The 19591-nt window shown below is 44.4% G+C and overlaps 1 protein-coding gene across 1 annotated transcript; it reads right to left on the bottom strand.

The window, feature by feature from the left end:
* Positions 1-1199: 1199 nt before the first annotated feature.
* On the bottom strand, positions 1200-19587 carry ppcdc (phosphopantothenoylcysteine decarboxylase). Its single transcript, XM_029751964.1, has 5 exons — positions 19300-19587; positions 18741-18836; positions 9733-9861; positions 1993-2161; positions 1200-1355 (listed from the first exon to the last, which is right to left on the bottom strand). Exons 1-5 carry the CDS (start codon positions 19441-19443, stop codon positions 1252-1254), a joined length of 642 nt encoding a protein of 213 aa, XP_029607824.1. The 5' UTR covers positions 19444-19587; the 3' UTR covers positions 1200-1251.
* Between the last annotated feature and the right edge of the window lie 4 nt (positions 19588-19591).

Here is a 19591-nt window from a genome sequence, read left to right as displayed (position 1 = left end):
CAAAAACTAAACTGGGTCTCCATTTAAAGGTTGTGGATCTTCCAGCAGGACAATGACCAAAAACACACATCAAAAAGCACCCAGGAATGATTCAACAAGAAACACTGGATTGTTCTGGAGTGGCCAGCGATGAGTCCAGATCAGAATCACATCCATAACATATGGCAAGAGCCACCACGGGACCTTACTAAGAAAGATGACATGACATAACAAAGCATGACATAACACTCACATAGCAGCTGTAGCTGCTAATCCAAGCTGGCAAGAATAACCGACACAAATTCCTTGATAATTAAAATACAAACATTTATTGCAAACTCGGGTCTCTTTTAACATTTGGCTTCAATAAATCAGTTCGTTACATTCAAATGTAATTACATCACAAATAACTGCGGCAATCTTCATCTGAATGCCTCATCTTCGTGCCAATGGCCCAAATCCCAAACGGACCCCTAGACCCTAGGGATTTATTGAAGCAGATCTGAGAAGATTTGACAGGCATAGTTTATTATGGTAATAGTTCTACCTTGCCCTCTGATAGGCTAGGTGGATGTTTCAGCGTTCTACCTATTCCAATCAAAATCCTCTCAGATCTCTACAAGTGTATATAGGGTCTAGGAGTCCATCTGGTTTATTACTATCTGCAGTTCATTAATATTCACAGCACCTGGCCCGCCCCTTCCTCACAGCACCTGGCCCGCCCCTTCCTCAGCCCCTGGCCCGCCCCTTCCTCACAGCCCCTGGCCCGCCCCTTCCTCACAGCCCCTGGCCCGCCCCTTCCTCAGCCCCTGGCCCGCCCCTTCCTCACAGCCCCTGGCCCGCCCCTTCCTCACAGCCCCTGGCCCGCCCCTTCCTCACAGCCCCTGGGCCGCCCTTTCCTCACAGCCCCTGGCCCGCCCCTTCCTCACAGCCCCTGGGCCGCCCCTTCCTCACAGCCCCTGGCCCGCCCCTTCCTCACAGCCCCTGGCCCGCCCCTTCCTCACAGCCCCTGGCCCGCCCCTTCCTCACAGCCCCTGCCCCCCTTCCTCACAGCCCCTGGCCCGCCCCTTCCTCACAGCCCCTGGCCCGCCCCTTCCTCACAGCCCCTGGCCCGCCCCTTCCTCACAGCACCTGGCCCGCCCCTTTCTCACAGCACCTGGCCCGCCCCTTCCTCACAGCCCCTGGCCCGCCCCTTCCTCACAGCCCCTGGCCCGCTCCTTCCTCACAGCACCTGGCCCGCCCCTTCCTCACAGCACCTGGCCCGCCCCTTCCTCACAGCACCTGGCCCGCCCCTTCCTGGGGAGACTCAGCAGCTTTCTGAATGAACTGCTGCACAACATCTACGATCGTTGACACCTCTGCCATGGCTCCTTTACCTGTAAAGTGACACTCCAAGTTACTCAACAATGTATAAAACGACAATAGAAACAGGTAAGAGGTACAAAAGGTGAAAGATGTACAGTACATATAGCTACATAGTCCAGACAGAATACAATAGTATGTTTTATTTAGCAGCGAGGAACGACGACTAACACAAATCAAATCAAAATGTATTTATAAAAGCCCTTCTTACATCAGCTGATATCTCAAAGTGCTGTACAGAAACCCAGCCTAAAACCCCAAACAGCAAGCAATGCAGGTGTAGAAGCACGGTGGCAAGGAAAAACTCCCTAGAAAGGCCAGAACCTAGGAAGAAACCTAGAGAGGAACCAGGCTATGAGGGGTGGCCAGTACTCTCTGCATCAGTTACTTGATGTGGAATAGAGTTCCATGTAGTCATGGCTCTATGTAGTACTGTGTACCTCCTGTAGTCTGTTCTGGACTTGGGGACTGTGAATCAAATCAAATTTATTTAAATAGCCCTTCTTACATCAGCTGATATCACAAAGTGCTGTACAGAAACCCAGCCTAAAACCCCCCCAAAACAGCAAGCAATGCAGGTGTAGAAGCCACGTAGAAGCTTCCATTGCATCAATCTAAACATTCCACACGTTATGAGCTATCGGCACAGACCTTGGTCTCCACAGACCAGTTTCTTGGCGATACAGGGGATCTCAACGTAGCCAAACTCTTTAAGGCCGTCCACCTGGCGAGAGGTGATGGGGTGGTGCCACATAGCAGTGTTCATCGCTGGACAGAAGAGTAGAGGACGACTGGTATCCCAGGCTCGCACCACACATGTCTGAAAATAAGTATAGTACATGACAGTATAGTAGAGTATAGTAGAGTATAGTACATTACAGTATAGTAGAGTAGACTACATTACAGTACAGTACATGACAGTATAGTATAGCAGAGTACAGTATAGTAGAGTACAGTAGAGTAGAGTACATTACAGTATAGTACATTACAGTATAGTAGAGTAGACTACATTACAGTACATGACAGTATAGTAGAGTATAGTATAGCAGAGTACAGTATAGTAGAGTACAGTAGAGTATAGTACAATACAGTATAGTAGAGTACAGTATAGTAGAGTACAGTAGAGTATAGTACAATACAGTGTAGTAGAGTACAGTATAGTAGAGTAAATTGCAGTATAGTAGAGTACAAAAGAGTATAGTAGAGTACAATAGAGTATAGTAGAATACATTACAGTATAGTACAATATAGTATAGTACATTACAGTATAGTAGAGTACAATATAATATATTAGAGTGCAATAGAGTATAGTACAGTAGAGTACAATACAGTATAGTACAGTGCAATATAGTATTGTAGAGTACAATAGAGTACAGCACAATACAATAGATTATTTACAGTACAATAGAGTATAGTGAACTACAGCATAGTAGAGTACAGTAGAATAGAGTATATGAGTATAGTAGACAGTAGAATAGAGTATAGTAGAGTACACTATAATAGAGTATATGAGTATAGTAGAATACAGTATAATAGAGTAGAATAGAGTATTTGAGAGTAGAGTAGAGTACAGTAGAATAGAATAGAGCATATGAGAGTAGAGTACAGTAGAATAGAAGAGTATAGTAGAGTACAGTAGAATAGAAGAGTATAGTATAGTACAGTAGAATAGAAGAGTATAGTATAGTACAGTAGAATAGAAGAGTATAGTATAGTACAGTAGAATATAGTCTAGTACAGTAGAATATAGTATAGTACAGTAGAATACAAGAGTATAGTATAGTACAGTAGAATAAAATGAAGTATAAGAGAGTACAGTAGAATAAAGTATAATAGAGTCTAGTACAGTAGAATAGAAGAGTATAGTATAGTACAGTATAATAGAGTCTAGTACAGCAGAATAGAGTACAGTACAGTAGAATCGAGTACAGTACAGCAGAATAGAGTACAGTACAGTAGAATAGAGTACAGTACAGTAGAATAGAGTACAGTACAGTAGAATAGAGTACAGTAGAATAGAGTACAGTAGAGTAGAATAGAGTACAGTACAGTAGAATAGAGTAGAGTAGAATAGAGTACAGTAGAGTAGAATAGAGTACAGTAGAATAGAGTACAGTAGAATAGAGTCTGAGAGTAGAGTAGAATAGAGTAGAATAGAGTACAGTAAAATAAAGTATAGTAGAATAGTCTAGTACAGTAGAACAGTCTAGTACAGTAGAATAGTCTAGTACAGTAGAATAGAATAGAGTACAGTAGAATAGAGTACAGTAGAATAGAATAGAGTACAGTAGAATAGAGTACAGTAGAATAGAGTACAGTAGAATAGAATAGAGTATAGTAGAATAGAGTACAGTAGAATAGAATAGAGTACAGTAGAATAGAGTACAGTAGAATAGAGTACAGTAGAGTAGAATAGAGTACAGTAGAATGGAATAGAGTACAGTAGAATAGAGTACAGTAGAGTAGAATAGAGTACAGTAGAATAGAGTACAGTAGAGTAGAATAGAGTACAGTAGAGTAGAATAGAGTACAGTAGAATAGAATAGAGTACAGTAGAATAGAGTACAGTAGAATAGAATAGAGTACAGTAGAATAGAATAGAGTACAGTAGAATAGAGTACAGTAGAATAGAATAGAGTACAGTAGAATAGAATAGAGTACAGTAGAATAGAGTACAGTAGAATATAGTAGAATAGAGTACAGTAGAATAGAGTACAGTAGAGTAGAATAGAGTACAGTAGAGTAGAATAGAGTACAGTAGAATAGAATAGAGTACAGTAGAATAGAATAGAGTACAGTAGAATAGAGTACAGTAGAGTAGAATAGAGTACAGTAGAATAGAGTACAGTAGAGTAGAATAGAGTACAGTAGAGTAGAATAGAGTACAGTAGAATAGAGTACAGTAGAATAGAGTACAGTAGAGTAGAATAGAGTACAGTAGAATAGAATAGAGTACAGTAGAATAGAGTACAGTAGAATAGAGTACAGTAGAGTAGAATAGAGTACAGTAGAATAGAATAGAGTACAGTAGAATATAATAGAGTACAGTAGAATAGAGTACAGTAGAGTAGAATAGAGTATAGTAGAATAGAGTACAGTAGAGTAGAATAGAGTACAGTAGAGTAGAATACAGTACAGTAGAGTAGAATAGAGTACAGTAGAGTAGAATAGAGTACAGTAGAATAGAGTACAGTAGAGTAGAATAGAGTACAGTAGAGTAGAATAGAGTATATGATAGTAGAGTGGCCTAATGCGTTGACACCACATAGTGGTGTTCATGGTCATACTAGTGTTCATAGTGGTGTTCATGGTCATAGTAGTGTTCATAGTGGTGTTCATAGTGGTGTTCATGGTCACAGTAGTGTTCATGGTCACAGTAGTGTTCATGGTCATAGTAGTGTTCATAGTGGTGTTCATGGTCATAGTAGTGTTCATAGTGCTGTTCATAGTGGTGCTCATGGTCATAGTGGTGTTCATGGTCATAGTAGTGTTCATGGTCATAGTAGTGTTCATAGTGGTGTTCATGGTCATAGTAGTGTTCATAGTGGTGTTCATAGTGGTGTTCATGGTCATAGTGGTGTTCATGGTCATAGTAGTGTTCATGGTCATAGTGGTGTTCATAGTGGTGTTCATGGTCATAGTAGTGTTTATAGTGGTGTTCATGGTCATAGTGGTGTTCATGGTCATAGTGGTGTTTATAGTGGTGTTCATGGTCATAGTAGTGTTTATAGTGGTGTTCATGGTCATAGTGGTGTTCATGGTCATAGTGGTGTTTATAGTGGTGTTCATGGTCATAGTAGTGTTTATAGTGGTGTTCATGGTCATAGTGGTGTTCATGGTCATAGTGGTGTTCATGGTCATAGTGGTGTTCATGGTCATAGTGGTGTTCATAGTGGTGTTCATGGTCATAGTAGTGTTTATAGTGGTGTTCATGGTCATAGTGGTGTTCATGGTCATAGTGGTGTTCATGGTCATAGTAGTGTTCATGGTCATAGTGGTGTTCATGGTAGTGTTGATGGTCATAGTAGTGTGCATGGTAGTGTTCATGGTCATAGTAGTGTTAATTGTCATAGTAGTGTGCATGGTAGTGTACATGGTAGTGTTTACAGTAGTGTTCATGGTCAAAGTAGTGTACATGGTAGTGTACATGGTAGTGTACATAGTAGTGTTCATAGTGGTGTTCATGGTCACAGTGGTGTTCATGGTCATAGTAGTGTTCATGGTCATAGTAGTGTTCATGGTAGTGTACATGGTAGTGTACATGGTAGTGTTCATAGTAGTGTTCATAGTAGTGTTCATGGTCATAGTAGTGTTCATGGTAGTGTACATGGTAGTGTACATGGTAGTGTACATAGTAGTGTTCATAGTAGTGTTCATGGTCATGGTAGTGTTTACAGTAGTGTTCATGGTAGTGCTCATAGTAGTGTACATGGTAGTGTTGATGGCAGTGTTCATAGTAGTGTTCATGGTAGTGTACATAGTAGTGTTCATAGTAGTGTTTATAGTCATAGAAGTGTACATGGTCATAGTAGTGTTCATGGTCATAGTAGTGTTCATGGTCATAGTAGTGTTCATGGTAGTGTACATGGTGGTGTTCATAGTGGTGATCATGGTAGTGTTCATGGTAGTGTTCATGGTAGTGTTCATGGTAGTGTTCATAGTAGTGTTCATGGTAGTGTTCATGGTAGTGTTCATGGTAGTGTTCATGGTAGTGTTCATAGTAGTGGTCATAGTAGTGTTCATGGTCATAGTAGTGTTCATGGTAGTGTTCATGGTCATAGCAGTGGTCGTAGTAGTGTTCATGGTCATAGTAGTGTTCATGGTAGTGTTCATGGTCGTAGTAGTGTTCATGGTTATACTAGTGTTCATGGTCGTGTTCATGGTCGTTGTAGTGTTCATGGTTATAGTAGTGTTCATAGTGGTGTTCATGGTCATGGTAGTGTTCATGGTAGTGTACATGGTCATAGTAGTGGTCATAGTAGTGTTTACAGTAGTGTTCATGGTAGTGCTCATGGTCATAGTAGTGTTCATGGTCATAGTGGTGTTCATGGTCATAGTGGTGTTCATGGTCATAGTGGTGTTCATGGTCATAGTGGTGTTCATGGTAGTGTACATGGTAGTGTTCATAGTAGTGTTCATGGTAGTGTTCATGGTAGTGTTCATGGTCATAGTGGTGTTCATGGTCATAGTGGTGTTCATGGTCATAGTGGTGTTCATGGTAGTGTACATAGTAGTGTTCATGGTCATAGTAGTGTTCATGGTCATGGTAGTGTTCATAGTAGTGTTCATAGTAGTGTACATAGTGGTGTTCATGCTCATAGTAGTGGTCATAGTAGTGCTCATGGTAGTGGTCATAGTAGTGCTCATAGTAGTGTTCATAGTAGTGCTCATAGTAGTGTTCATAGTAGTGTTCATAGTAGTGTTCATGGTCATAGTAGTGCTCATGGTGGTGTTCATGGTAGTGTACATAGTGGTGTTCATAGTGGTGTTAATTGTCATAGTAGTGCTCATAGTAGTGTTCATAGTAGTGGTCATAGTAGTGGTCATAGCAGTGCTCATGGTCATAGTAGTGTTCATGGTCATAGTGGTGTTCATGGTAGTGTTCATGGTAGTGTTCATGGTCATAGTGGTGTTCATAGTGGTGTTCATGGTCATAGTAGTGTTTATAGTGGTGTTCATGGTCATAGTGGTGTTCATGGTCATAGTGGTGTTTATAGTGGTGTTCATGGTCATAGTAGTGTTTATAGTGGTGTTCATGGTCATAGTGGTGTTCATGGTCATAGTGGTGTTCATGGTCATAGTGGTGTTCATGGTCATAGTAGTGTTCATAGTGGTGTTCATGGTCATAGTGGTGTTCATAGTGGTGTTCATGGTCATAGTAGTGTTTATAGTGGTGTTCATGGTCATAGTGGTGTTGATTTTCATAGTGGTGTTCATGGTCATAGTAGTGTTCATGGTCATAGTGGTGTTCATGGTAGTGTTGATGGTCATAGTAGTGTGCATGGTAGTGTTCATGGTCATAGTAGTGTTAATTGTCATAGTAGTGTGCATGGTAGTGTACATGGTAGTGTTTACAGTAGTGTTCATGGTCAAAGTAGTGTACATGGTAGTGTACATGGTAGTGTACATAGTAGTGTTCATAGTGGTGTTCATGGTCACAGTGGTGTTCATGGTCATAGTAGTGTTCATGGTCATAGTAGTGTTCATGGTAGTGTACATGGTAGTGTACATGGTAGTGTTCATAGTAGTGTTCATAGTAGTGTTCATGGTCATAGTAGTGTTCATGGTAGTGTACATGGTAGTGTACATGGTAGTGTACATAGTAGTGTACATAGTAGTGTTCATAGTAGTGTTCATAGTAGTGTTCATGGTCATAGTAGTGGTCATGGTAGTGTTTACAGTAGTGTTCATGGTAGTGCTCATAGTAGTGTACATGGTAGTGTTGATGGCAGTGTTCATAGTAGTGTTCATGGTAGTGTACATAGTAGTGTTCATAGTAGTGTTTATAGTCATAGAAGTGTACATGGTCGTAGTAGTGTTCATGGTCATAGTAGTGTTCATGGTCATAGTAGTGTTCATGGTAGTGTACATGGTAGTGTACATAGTGGTGTTCATAGTGGTGATCATGGTAGTGTTCATGGTAGTGTTCATGGTAGTGTTCATGGTAGTGTTCATAGTAGTGTTCATAGTAGTGTTCATGGTAGTGTTCATGGTAGTGTTCATAGTAGTGGTCATAGTAGTGTTCATGGTCATAGTAGTGTTCATGGTAGTGTTCATGGTCATAGTAGTGGTCGTAGTAGTGTTCATGGTCATAGTAGTGTTCATGGTAGTGTTCATGGTCGTAGTAGTGTTCATGGTCATAGTAGTGTTCATGGTCGTGTTCATGGTCGTAGTAGTGTTCATGGTTATAGTAGTGTTCATAGTGGTGTTCATGGTCATGGTAGTGTTCATGGTAGTGTACATGGTCATAGTAGTGTTTACAGTAGTGTTCATGGTAGTGCTCATGGTCATAGTAGTGTTCATGGTCATAGTAGTGTTCATGGTCATAGTGGTGTTCATGGTCATAGTGGTGTTCATGGTAGTGTACATGGTAGTGTTCATAGTAGTGTTCATGGTAGTGTTCATGGTAGTGTTCATGGTCATAGTGGTGTTCATGGTCATAGTGGTGTTCATGGTCATAGTAGTGTTCATAGTGGTGTTCATGGTAGTGTACATAGTAGTGTTCATGGTCATAGTAGTGTTCATGGTCATGGTAGTGTTCATAGTAGTGTTCATAGTAGTGTTCATAGTAGTGTACATAGTGGTGTTCATGCTCATAGTAGTGGTCATAGTAGTGCTCATGGTAGTGGTCATAGTAGTGCTCATAGTAGTGTTCATAGTAGTGCTCATAGTAGTGTTCATAGTAGTGTTCATGGTCATAGTAGTGCTCATGGTGGTGTTCATGGTAGTGTACATAGTGGTGTTCATAGTGGTGTTAATTGTCATAGTAGTGCTCATAGTAGTGTTCATAGTAGTGGTCATAGTAGTGGTCATAGCAGTGCTCATGGTCATAGTAGTGTTCATGGTCATAGTGGTGTTCATGGTAGTGTTCATTGTCATAGTAGTGCTCATGGTCATAGTAGTGTTCATAGTAGTGTTCATAGTCATAGTAGTGCTCATATTAGTGTTCATAGTAGTGCTCATAGTAGTGTTCATGGTCATAGTAGTGCTCATATTAGTGTGCATAGTAGTGGTCATAGTAGTGTTCATAGTAGTGTTCATAGTCATAGTAGTGCTCATATTAGTGTTCATAGTAGTGCTCATAGTAGTGTTCATAGTCATAGTAGTGCTCATATTAGTGTTCATAGTAGTGCTCATAGTAGTGTTCATGGTCATAGTAGTGCTCATAGTAGTGTTCATGGTCATAGTAGTGCTCATAGTAGTGTTCATGGTCATAGTAGTGCTCATGGTCATAGTAGTGCTCATGGTCATAGTAGTGTTCATAGTAGTGTTCATAGTCATAGTAGTGCTCATAGTAGTGCTCATATTAGTGTTCATAGTAGTGCTCATAGTAGTGTTCATGGTCATAGTAGTGCTCATGGTCATAGTAGTGTTCATAGTAGTGTTCATAGTCATAGTAGTGCTCATATTAGTGTTCATAGTAGTGTTCATAGTAGTGTTCATGGTCATAGTAGTGCTCATAGTAGTGTTCATGGTAGTGTTCATAGTAGTGTTCATGGTAGTGTTCATGGTCATGGTAGTGTTCAGGGCAGTCTGTCTAGCTACGGAGGAGGATCCATGTCCTGTTGACAGGGCAGTCTGTCTAGCTACGGAGGAGGATCCATGTCCTGTTGACAGGGCAGTCTGTCTAGCTACGGAGCATCCATTTCCTGTCCGTCTACCAGATCTCACCAGTAAGTTGTCACAGATACCGCTGGAGATCTTGCCCAGTGTGTTGGCGTCCAGAGGGGCGATAAGGAAGAGGTTGGCCCAGCGTCTCAGCTCTATGTGCAGGACAGGGTCAGAACGCTGGCGCCACAGCTATGGGACAAATAGGAACACAATCAACACATTATCAGATACAGTTACATCACATCTAGGTCCACTGAGAAAGAGGAATAGTATTCAGATACAGGAATCACATCTAGGTCCACAGGCGTTTCTAGGATTCACACGGTGAAGATAATTTCTGGATATTTAGGGTCTGAGAAGATTGTGTCTATTTTATAAAAACATTTCATGCAACGCAACATAATTTACACGACTTAGTTTTAGTCAGATTAGAGAGTCTTCTCTTTTCAGCAGTAGCCACTTGTTTTCCAAAAACAGTGTTTATCCAGTGATTGAATATTTGTAAATATTGCAAAAGGCCTGTTTTAGGTGTTGTTCACTGACAGACTCAACTCGGCTGTTAGATTGCCTACTTATCAGGAGTTTTTCAAGTTGTATGTACAGGATCACATGGTTTACACCGTCCAACCAAATGCTGAATGCAGGTTCCTTCTGGACAATGCAACAACAATAAGACATACAAGATAAGAATAACAACAATAAGACATACAAGATAAGAATAACGACAGTAAGTAAATGTCAGTAGAATAGACATTTAGCATCAGTACAATACAGGAAGACATAATTTATAGTCCAATATTTACACGTGTATTGGAGATGGGGGGGAGGGGCAGTGTATAAAAAACTGAGTAGTATTTAGAAATCATAATAAGACTCTGGTAGCAGCAGTTGTGATGTGTGTGTGTGTGTGTGTAGCATGAATATACTGTACACCTTCCTAATATTGACTTGCAAACCAGCCCCCACCCCCCCTCTTTTGTCCTCAGAACAGCCTGAATTCTTCGGGGCGTGGACTCTACAAGGTGTCGTAAATGTCCCACAGGGATGCTGGACAAGGTTGACTCCAATGCTTCCCACAGTTGTGTCAAATTGTCTGGTTGTCCTTTTGGTGAACATGAACTGATTTCTATACTAGTGAACATAAACTCATTAAACTGAATGCCAAGAGTGTGCAAAGCTGTCAGAGGCAAAGGGTGGCTACTTTGAAGAATTTAAAATATAAAATATATTTTGATTTGTTTAACACTTTTTTTTTAGTTCGTACATGATTCCATATGTGTTATTTCCTAGTTTTGATGTCTTCACTATTATTATACAATGTAGAAAAATAGTAAAAAATTAAGAAAAACCCTGGAATGAGTTTTGACTGGTATTGTATGTAGTACACTGGTGCACCTCCTGCTCAGTTATGTGAAATACAGTAGTGATCCTTAAATTAGGCCCTAATCTAATTAATTCATTTATATAGATAGAACAAAACGCATATATATATATATATATATATATATATATATATATATATATATATATATATATATATATATATATATATATATATATATATATATACTGGTGCACCTCCTGCTCAGTTATGTGAAATACAGTAGTGATCCTTAAATTAGGCCCTAATCTAATTCATTCATTTCACTTGACTGATTTCCTTATAAGAACTGTAACTCTGTAAAATCGTTGAAATTGTTGCAATTATATTTTTGTTCAGTATATATATATATATATATATATATATATATATTTTTTTTTTTCAGATACTGGTTCACAACACAAAGGCAATCTCTTTATGTAGTGTTGTGTTGTCTCTCGTGTTGTGATGTGTATTTTATTCTACATATATACATCTAAAATTAAAAGAAATTATATTGAACCTCTATTTAACAAGGCAAGTCAGTTAAGAACAAATTCTTATTTACAATGACGACCTACCAGAAGGGAACAGGCCTCCTACGGGGGCTGGGATTAAAATAAATAACTAAATAAATATATATATGTCCCATATAATTAAAATGTATATATATATATATATATATATATATATACACACACTGCTCAAAAAAATAAAGGGAACACTTAAACAACACATCCTAGATCTGAATGAAATAAATAATCTTATTAAATACTTTTTTCTTTACATAGTTGAATGTGCCGACAACAAAATCACACAAAAATAATCAATGGAAATCCAATTTATCAACCCATGGAGGTCTGGATTTGGAGTCACACTCAAAATTAAAGTGGAAAACCACACTACAGGCTGATCCAACTTTGATGTAATGTCCTTAAAACAAGTCAAAATGAGGCTCAGTAGTGTGTGTGGCCTCCACGTGCCTGTATGACCTCCCTACAACGCCTGGGCATGCTCCTGATGAGGTGGCGGATGGTCTCCTGAGGGATCTCCTCCCAGACCTGGACTAAAGCATCCGCCAACTCCTGGACAGTCTGTGGTGCAACGTGGTGTTGGTGGATGGAGCGAGACATGATGTCCCAGATGTGCTCAATTGGATTCAGGTCTGTGGAACAGGCGGACCAGTCCATAGCATCAATGCCTTCCTCTTGCAGGAACTGCTGACACACTCCAGCCACATGAGGTCTAGCATTGTCTTGCATTAGGAGGAACCCAGGGCCAACCGCACCAGCATATGGTCTCACAAGGGGTCTGAGGATCTCATCTCGGTACCTAATGGCAGTCAGGCTACCTCTGGCGAGCACATGGAGGGCTGTGCAGCCCCCCAAAGAAATGCCACCCCACACCATGTCTGACCCACCGCCAAACCGGTCATGCTGGAGGATGTTGCAGGCAGCAGAACGTTCTCCACGGCGTCTCCAGACTCTGTCACGTCTGTCACGTGCTCAGTGTGAACCTGCTTTCATCTGTGAAGAGCACAGGGCGCCAGTGGCGAATTTGCCAATCTTGGTGTTCTCTGGCAAATGCCAAACGTCCTGCACGGTGTTGGGCTGTAAGCACAACCCCCACCTGTGGACGTCGGGCCCTCATACCACCCTCATGGAGTCTGTTTCTGACCGTTTGAGCAGACACATGCACATTTGTGGCCTGCTGGAGGTCATTTTGCAGGGCTCTGGCAGTGCTTCTCCTGCTCCTCCTTGCACAAAGGCGGAGGTAGCGGTCCTGCTGCTGGGTTGTTGCCCTCCTACGGCCTCCTCCACGTCTCCTGATGTACTGGCCTGTCTCCTGGTAGCGCCTCCATGCTCTGGACACTACGCTGACAGACACAGCAAACCTTCTTGCCACAGCTCGCATTGATGTGCCATCCTGGATGAGCTGCACTACCTGAGCCACTTGTGTGGGTTGTAGACCCCGTCTCATGCTAACACTAGAGTGAAAGCACCGCCAGCATTCAAAAGTGACCAAAACATCAGCCAGGAAGCATAGGAACTGAGAAGTGGTCTGTGGTCCCCACCTGCAGAACTACTCCTTTATTGGGGGTGTCTTGCTAATTGCCTATAATTTCCACCTGTTGTCTATTCCATTTGCACAACAGCATGTGAAATGTATTGTCAATCAGTGTTGCTTCCTAAGTGGACAGTTTGATTTCACAGAAGTGTGATTGACTTGGAGTTACATTGTGTTGTTTAAGTGTTCCCTTTATTTTTTTGAGCAGTGTATATATCCCATATAATTAAAATAAATATATATATAAATATATATATAAAGAGTAAACATAACAGCCAGAGGGATTCCAAAGAAGTGAGAAAAAAAAGAAAAAAAAAACTATTCCACATTATATCAAATCAAATACAGACATATAGCGAATACATTTTTTTGACATTTTGTTTTGTATACGTTTTAAAGACTAAATAGTTTTCCAAATCCTTGCACTTCGCTGAGCAGTGCAGAGCAGTTGTCAAGGAAGTTGTCAAGGAAGTGAGTTTGTGTTTATTTAGGACCTCCCGCCCCCTCACCTACCATCAACCAATCATGTCAATGCGGAGCTATATAGAGCCTTCCGCACTTGTTACAACATTTGAGAGGCGCACAGCGAGTTCAATTTGTCCTCTGCGTGCATCCGGAGGCTCCGCCATTGTGTCACATCATCCATATCCGACAAACATTTTCGGATCAAGAATAAATTGTCTCTTAAGGTCCAAAATAAACCCATAGCAACGCACTGGGCTTATTTTGGACAGATTATTATAGAGAGTTAAACTTCTCGTTTCCTCCTCTATGTTTTACACACACCCCAAGCCCCTTGTCCCTCACGCTAACAATGCTGAGAGATCACATCTTCCTCCTCTATGTTTTACACACACCCCAAGCCCCTTGTCCCTCACGCTAACAATGCTGAGAGATCCCATCTTCCTCCTCTATGTTTTACACACACCCCAAGCCCCTTGTCCCTCACGCTAACAATGCTGAGAGATCCCATCTTCCTCCTCTATGTTTTACACACACCCCAAGCCCCTTGTCCCTCACGCTAACAATGCTGAGAGATCACATCTTCCTCCTCTATGTTTTACACACACCCCAAGCCCCTTGTCCCTCACGCTAACAATGCTGAGAGATCCCATCTTCCTCCTCTATGTTTTACACACACCCCAAGCCCCTTGTCCCTCACGCTAACAATGCTGAGAGATCCCATCTTCCTCCTCTATGTTTTACACACACCCCAAGCCCCTTGTCCCTCACGCTAACAATGCTGAGAGATCCCATCTTCCTCCTCTATGTTTTACACACACCCCAAGCCCCTTGTCCCTCACGCTAACAATGCTGAGAGATCCCATCTTCCTCCTCTATGTTTTACACACACCCCAAGCCCCTTGTCCCTCACGCTAACAATGCTGAGAGATCCCATCTTCCTCCTCTATGTTTTACACACACCCCAAGCCCCTTGTCCCTCACGCTAACAATGCTGAGAGATCCCATCTTCCTCCTCTATGTTTTACACACACCCCAAGCCCCTTGTCCCTCACGCTAACAATGCTGAGAGATCACATCTTCCTCCCTGACGAGCGCTTTCAACTCGTTATTTAGTATTTTAGGTTTGGTCCAACAGAATCGGTCACATGGACACTAAAACACAGTGAGACATTATTTCAGTCTAATAGAAGATAAATTCCCTTTTACCCAGCAATGCCCATTTTATTCTGAGAAATAAAAGTGGACAGACTAACATGCTTTTCAAACAGTTGGAGACAGAAGGATGTGTTCATTTCAACTGTTTGAAATGCAGTGTATTTAACCTTTAAAATTGCACAACAACTTTTATTTAAAAGGGAAAAAAATAAAATAAAAAATGGAGATACCATATTATCGTGAATCATAAATGTGAAAAGAATTTAGATGCTATTTAGGCGATATCTCCATTCATCCAGCTATATTGATCGCAGGACAGGAAGTTAGCGGGCTAACCCATACTGTGTGGCTAATTAGCGTTGGAGGCTAGCTTAGCGTCGGAGGCTAGCTTAGCGTTGGAGGCTAACTCTCACTGTGAGAATCTAACACAGAATTTAGTAGCTTTCTAACACAGCGAGTGGTCACTTAGGATTAATATAACTATGTATACAATCTTCAGTCGAGGGGTAGCTAGCTTAGTCTGTCACCTCCCTCGAAGTCTTCCCAGCTCTCCCTTCGCTGTGTTCCACGTGAGTGGCGTCAGCCAGGCTATAGCTAGCCGTGTGGTTCTGTTTCAAAACGTTTGCAGGTGCCAACGTAATCCCTAGACTCTGAGCACAATGCAGACCAACGGTTTTTAAAGTCACTGGTTGCTCCAGGATTATTTTAGCATCAGCCTAGTGAGTCATGTAGGGTGAGGTATAGATATCCCCTAAGAGATGTAGCCTTGGTAAATACCAACCCCAGCGAGTTCTACCCGCCAACCCCACCGAGTTCTACCCGCCAACCCCACCGAGTTCTACCCGCCAACCCCACCGAGTTCTACCCGCCAACCCCACCGAGTCCTACCCGCCAACCCCAGCGAGTTCTACCCGCCAACCCCACCGAGTCCTACCCGCCAACCCCACCGAGTCCTACCCGCCAACCCCACCGAGTTCAACCCGCCAACCCCACCGAGTTCTACCCGCCAACCCCACCGAGTTCTACCCGCCAACCCCACCGAGTCCTACCCGCCAACCCCACCGAGTTCTACCCGCCAACCCCACCGAATCCTACCCGCCAACCCCAGCGAGTTCTACCCGCCAACCCTACCGAGTCCTACCCGCCAACCCCACCGAGTCCGACCTGCCAACCCCACCGAGTCCTACCCGCCAACCCCACCGAGTCCTACCCGCCAACCCCACCGAGTCCTACCCGCCAACCCCACCGAGTTCAACCCGCCAACCCCACCGAGTTCTACCCGCCAACCCCACCGAGTTCTACCCGCCAACCCCACCGAGTCCTACCCGCCAACCCCACCGAGTTCTACCCGCCAACCCCACCGAGTCCTACCTGCCAACCCCACCGAGTCCTACCTGCCAACCCCACCGAGTCCTACCTGCCAACCCCACAGAGTCCTACCTGCCAACCCCACCGAGTCCTACCTGCCAACCCCACCGAGTCCTACCTGCCAACCCCACCGACTCCGACCTGCCAACCCCACCGAGTCCTACCTGCCAACCCCACCGAGTCCGACCTGCCAACCCCAGAGTTCTACCTGCCAACCCCACCGAGTCCTACCCGCCAACCCCACCGAGTTCTACCCGCCAACCCCACCGAGTTCTACCCGCCAACCCCACCGAGTCCTACCCGCCAACCCCAGCGAGTCCTATCCGCCAACCCCACCGAGTCCTATCCGCCAACCCCACCGAGTCCTATCCGCCAACCCCACCGAGTTCTACCCGCCAACCCCACCGAGTCCTACCCGCCAACCCCAGCGAGTTCTACCCGCCAACCCCACCGAGTCCTATCCGCCAACCCCACCGAGTACTACCTGCCAACCCCACCGAGTCCGACCTGCCAACCCCAGAGTTCTACCTGCCAACCCCACCGAGTCCTACCTGCCAACCCCACCGAGTCCTACCTGCCAACCCCACCGAGTCCTACCTGCCAACCCCACCGAGTCCTTCCTGCCAACCCCACCGAGTCCTACCTGCCAACCCCACCGAGTCCGACCCTCCAACCCCACCGAGTCCGACCCTCCAACCCCACCGAGTCTTACCTGCCAACCCCACCGAGTCCTACCTGCCAACCCCACCGAGTCCTACCTGCCAACCCCACCGAGTTCTACCTGCCAACCCCACCGAGTCCTACCTGCCAACCCCACCGAGTCCGACCAGCCAACCCCACCGAGTCCTACCTGCCAACCCCACCGAGTTCTACCTGCCAACCCCACCGAGTTCTACCTGCCAACCCCAGATTCCTACCTGCCAAACCCAGATTACTACTTGCCTAACTACAGACGGATTCGTCTTCTCTTTTCAGCAACAGACATTTGATTTCCAAACTGTGTTTTTACCGCAATTAGATTTGGAAATATAGGACCAGTAAAGAATACAGTATATATATATTTTATTGTCACACATACCGGATAGGTACATGTGTTGTTTTACAGGGTCAGCCATCGTAGTACGTCGCAACTAGAGCAATTTGGATTGAGTGCCTTGCTCAAGGGCACATCGGACAGATTTCTCACCTTGTCGGCTAAGGTATTCGAACCAGCGACCTTTCGGTTAACGCTTTAACCCCTAGGCTACCTGCCCCAATAACCCCTAGGCAACCTGCCCCTAGGCTACCTGCCCCAATAACCCCTAGGCAACCTGCCCCAATAACCCCTAGGCAACCTGCCTCAATAACCCCTAGGCTACCTGCCCCAATAACCCCTAGGCAACCTGCCCCAATAACCCCTAGGCTACCTGCCCCAATAACCCCTAGGCAACCTGCCTCAATAACCCCTAGGCTACCTGCCCCAATAACCCCTAGGCTACCTGCCCCAATAACCCCTAGGCTACCTGCCCCAATAGCCCCTAGGCTACCTGCCCCAATAACCCCTAGGCTACCTGCCCCAATAACCCCTAGGCTACCTGCCCCAATAACCCCTAGGCTACCTGCCCCTAGGCTACCTGCCCCAATAACCCCTAGGCTACCTGCCCCAATAACCCCTAGGCTACCTGCCCCAATAACCCCTAGGCTACCTGCTCCAATAACCCCTAGGCTACCTGCCCCAATAACCCCTAGGCAACCTGCCCCTAGGCTACCTGCCCCAATAACCCCTAGGCAACCTGCCTCAATAACCCCTAGGCTACCTGCCCCAATAACCCCTAGGCTACCTGCCCCAATAGCCCCTAGGCTACCTGCCCCAATAGCCCCTAGGCTACCTGCCCCAATAACCCCTAGGCTACCTGCCCCAATAACCCCTAGGCTACCTGCCCCAATAACCCCTAGGTTACCTGCCCCAATAACCCCTAGGCTACCTGCCCCAATAACCCCTAGGCTATCTGCCCCAATAACCCCTAGGCTACCTGCTCCAATAACCCCTAGGCTACCTGCCCCAATAACCCCTAGGCTACCTGCCCCAATAACCCCTAGGCAACCTGCCCCAATAACCCCTAGGCTACCTGCCCCTAGGCTACCTGCCCCAATAACCCCTAGGCAACCTGCCTCAATAACCCCTAGGCTACCTGCCTCAATAACCCCTAGGCTACCTGCCCCTAGGCTACCTGCCCCAACAACCCCTAGGCTACCTGCCCCAATAACCCCTAGGCTACCTGCCCCAATAACCCCTAGGCTACCTGCCCCTAGGCTACCTGCCCCAATAACCGCTAGGCTACCTGCCCCTAGGCTACCTGCCCCAATAACCCCTAGGCAACCTGCCTCAATAACCCCTAGGCAACCTGCCCCTAGGCTACCTGCCCCAATAACCCCTAGGCAACCTGCCGGCCAGTCAACTACAAGTCAATTATAACTCTACACGACTAAACCCTGTGTCTGAGGTTTTCACTAGATGGTATACTGTTTATGTCAACAATGGACTTTTCATAGCAGGTTAGGAAAAGGCTTAGGATTAGCTAAAATGCAACAACAACAAACAAAAAAAACTTTGGAAGTCAATTTGACCTAAGCTCTATCTTATCTAGACAGGACATGTGTTTTGAGAACCAACCTCCCACTCATTTGCGTCGCTGTAGACTCTGACAGCCACCTCGGCAGGGTTGTAGAAGTGCTTGGCGTGTTCTGTCGTGACAACACGCACATCCACCTGCAAAACGGGCACAGGAAGATAAGGGTGATTATCTAAAAAAACAAGGTTAAAGCTGATACGCCCTTTTCAGAGTGGTCAAGGTTTTTTTTTTTAGGGATACAGTAAAATGAACCTAGCTTCATTTTCTGCTGAAACCCGGATGTGGGAGCATAATGCTGTTATGACCTGATATTAGAAGGGTAACTTCGTGACTGCACCTCTCGGATTTGTAAATCATCATTTTTTGGAGGGGGGGGAATTCCCCCGTCAGTTTCTGTTAGTTGCATAATAACCCCTCTTGATAATACAACGTGTTGGTTTGATACAAGGTGAACGTCGTCCTCCAGCGGTATGACCATGCATGTGCAGGTCACAGAGAGCAACGTTTGACACCATACTTGTTTTGAGTAACGCTGATGCTCACGAATCCAAAATATAGGTAGCAGGAAATACATCCCAGTTTGATAACCTGTCTACTTACCCCGGGTAACTCTAGAAGCTGGGAGACCAACAGAGGCACTTTGAGAGCTGCCACACTCCCCGTGACCCCGACCAACACACGAAATGTACCACACGAGTCTAACAAATCACATTTCGGAGACTTTACGGGTGATTCCGCCTGCATATTAGCTGGAAAACGACCACTACAACAACAACTTCAACACGTTATTAGGAGCATACTGTTTGCCGAGAATACGCAAAATATCGCCAACTTTAATCCTCTATAAACTTCGCTTGATGCAGCTTCCGTAAACATCGGTACCACGTGACCC

Source organism: Salmo trutta, chromosome 4 (genome assembly GCF_901001165.1).
Source record: "Salmo trutta chromosome 4, fSalTru1.1, whole genome shotgun sequence".
NCBI lineage: Eukaryota > Metazoa > Chordata > Actinopteri > Salmoniformes > Salmonidae > Salmo > Salmo trutta.
This window is presented reverse-complemented; position numbering and strand designations above follow the sequence as displayed.

Excerpts from the sequence above, each read along its gene's own strand:
- ppcdc (XM_029751964.1), bottom strand. The coding sequence starts at position 19,443 with ATGCAGGCGGAATCACCCGTAAAGTCTCCGAAATGTGATTTGTTAGAC. Across the intron at positions 2,162-9,732 it reads GTATCTGTGACAACTTACTG|ACATGTGTGGTGCGAGCCTG; the intron begins GTGAGATCTGGT and ends ACTTATTTTCAG. Across the intron at positions 1,356-1,992 it reads ACTGGTCTGTGGAGACCAAG|GTAAAGGAGCCATGGCAGAG; the intron begins GTCTGTGCCGAT and ends GTCACTTTACAG.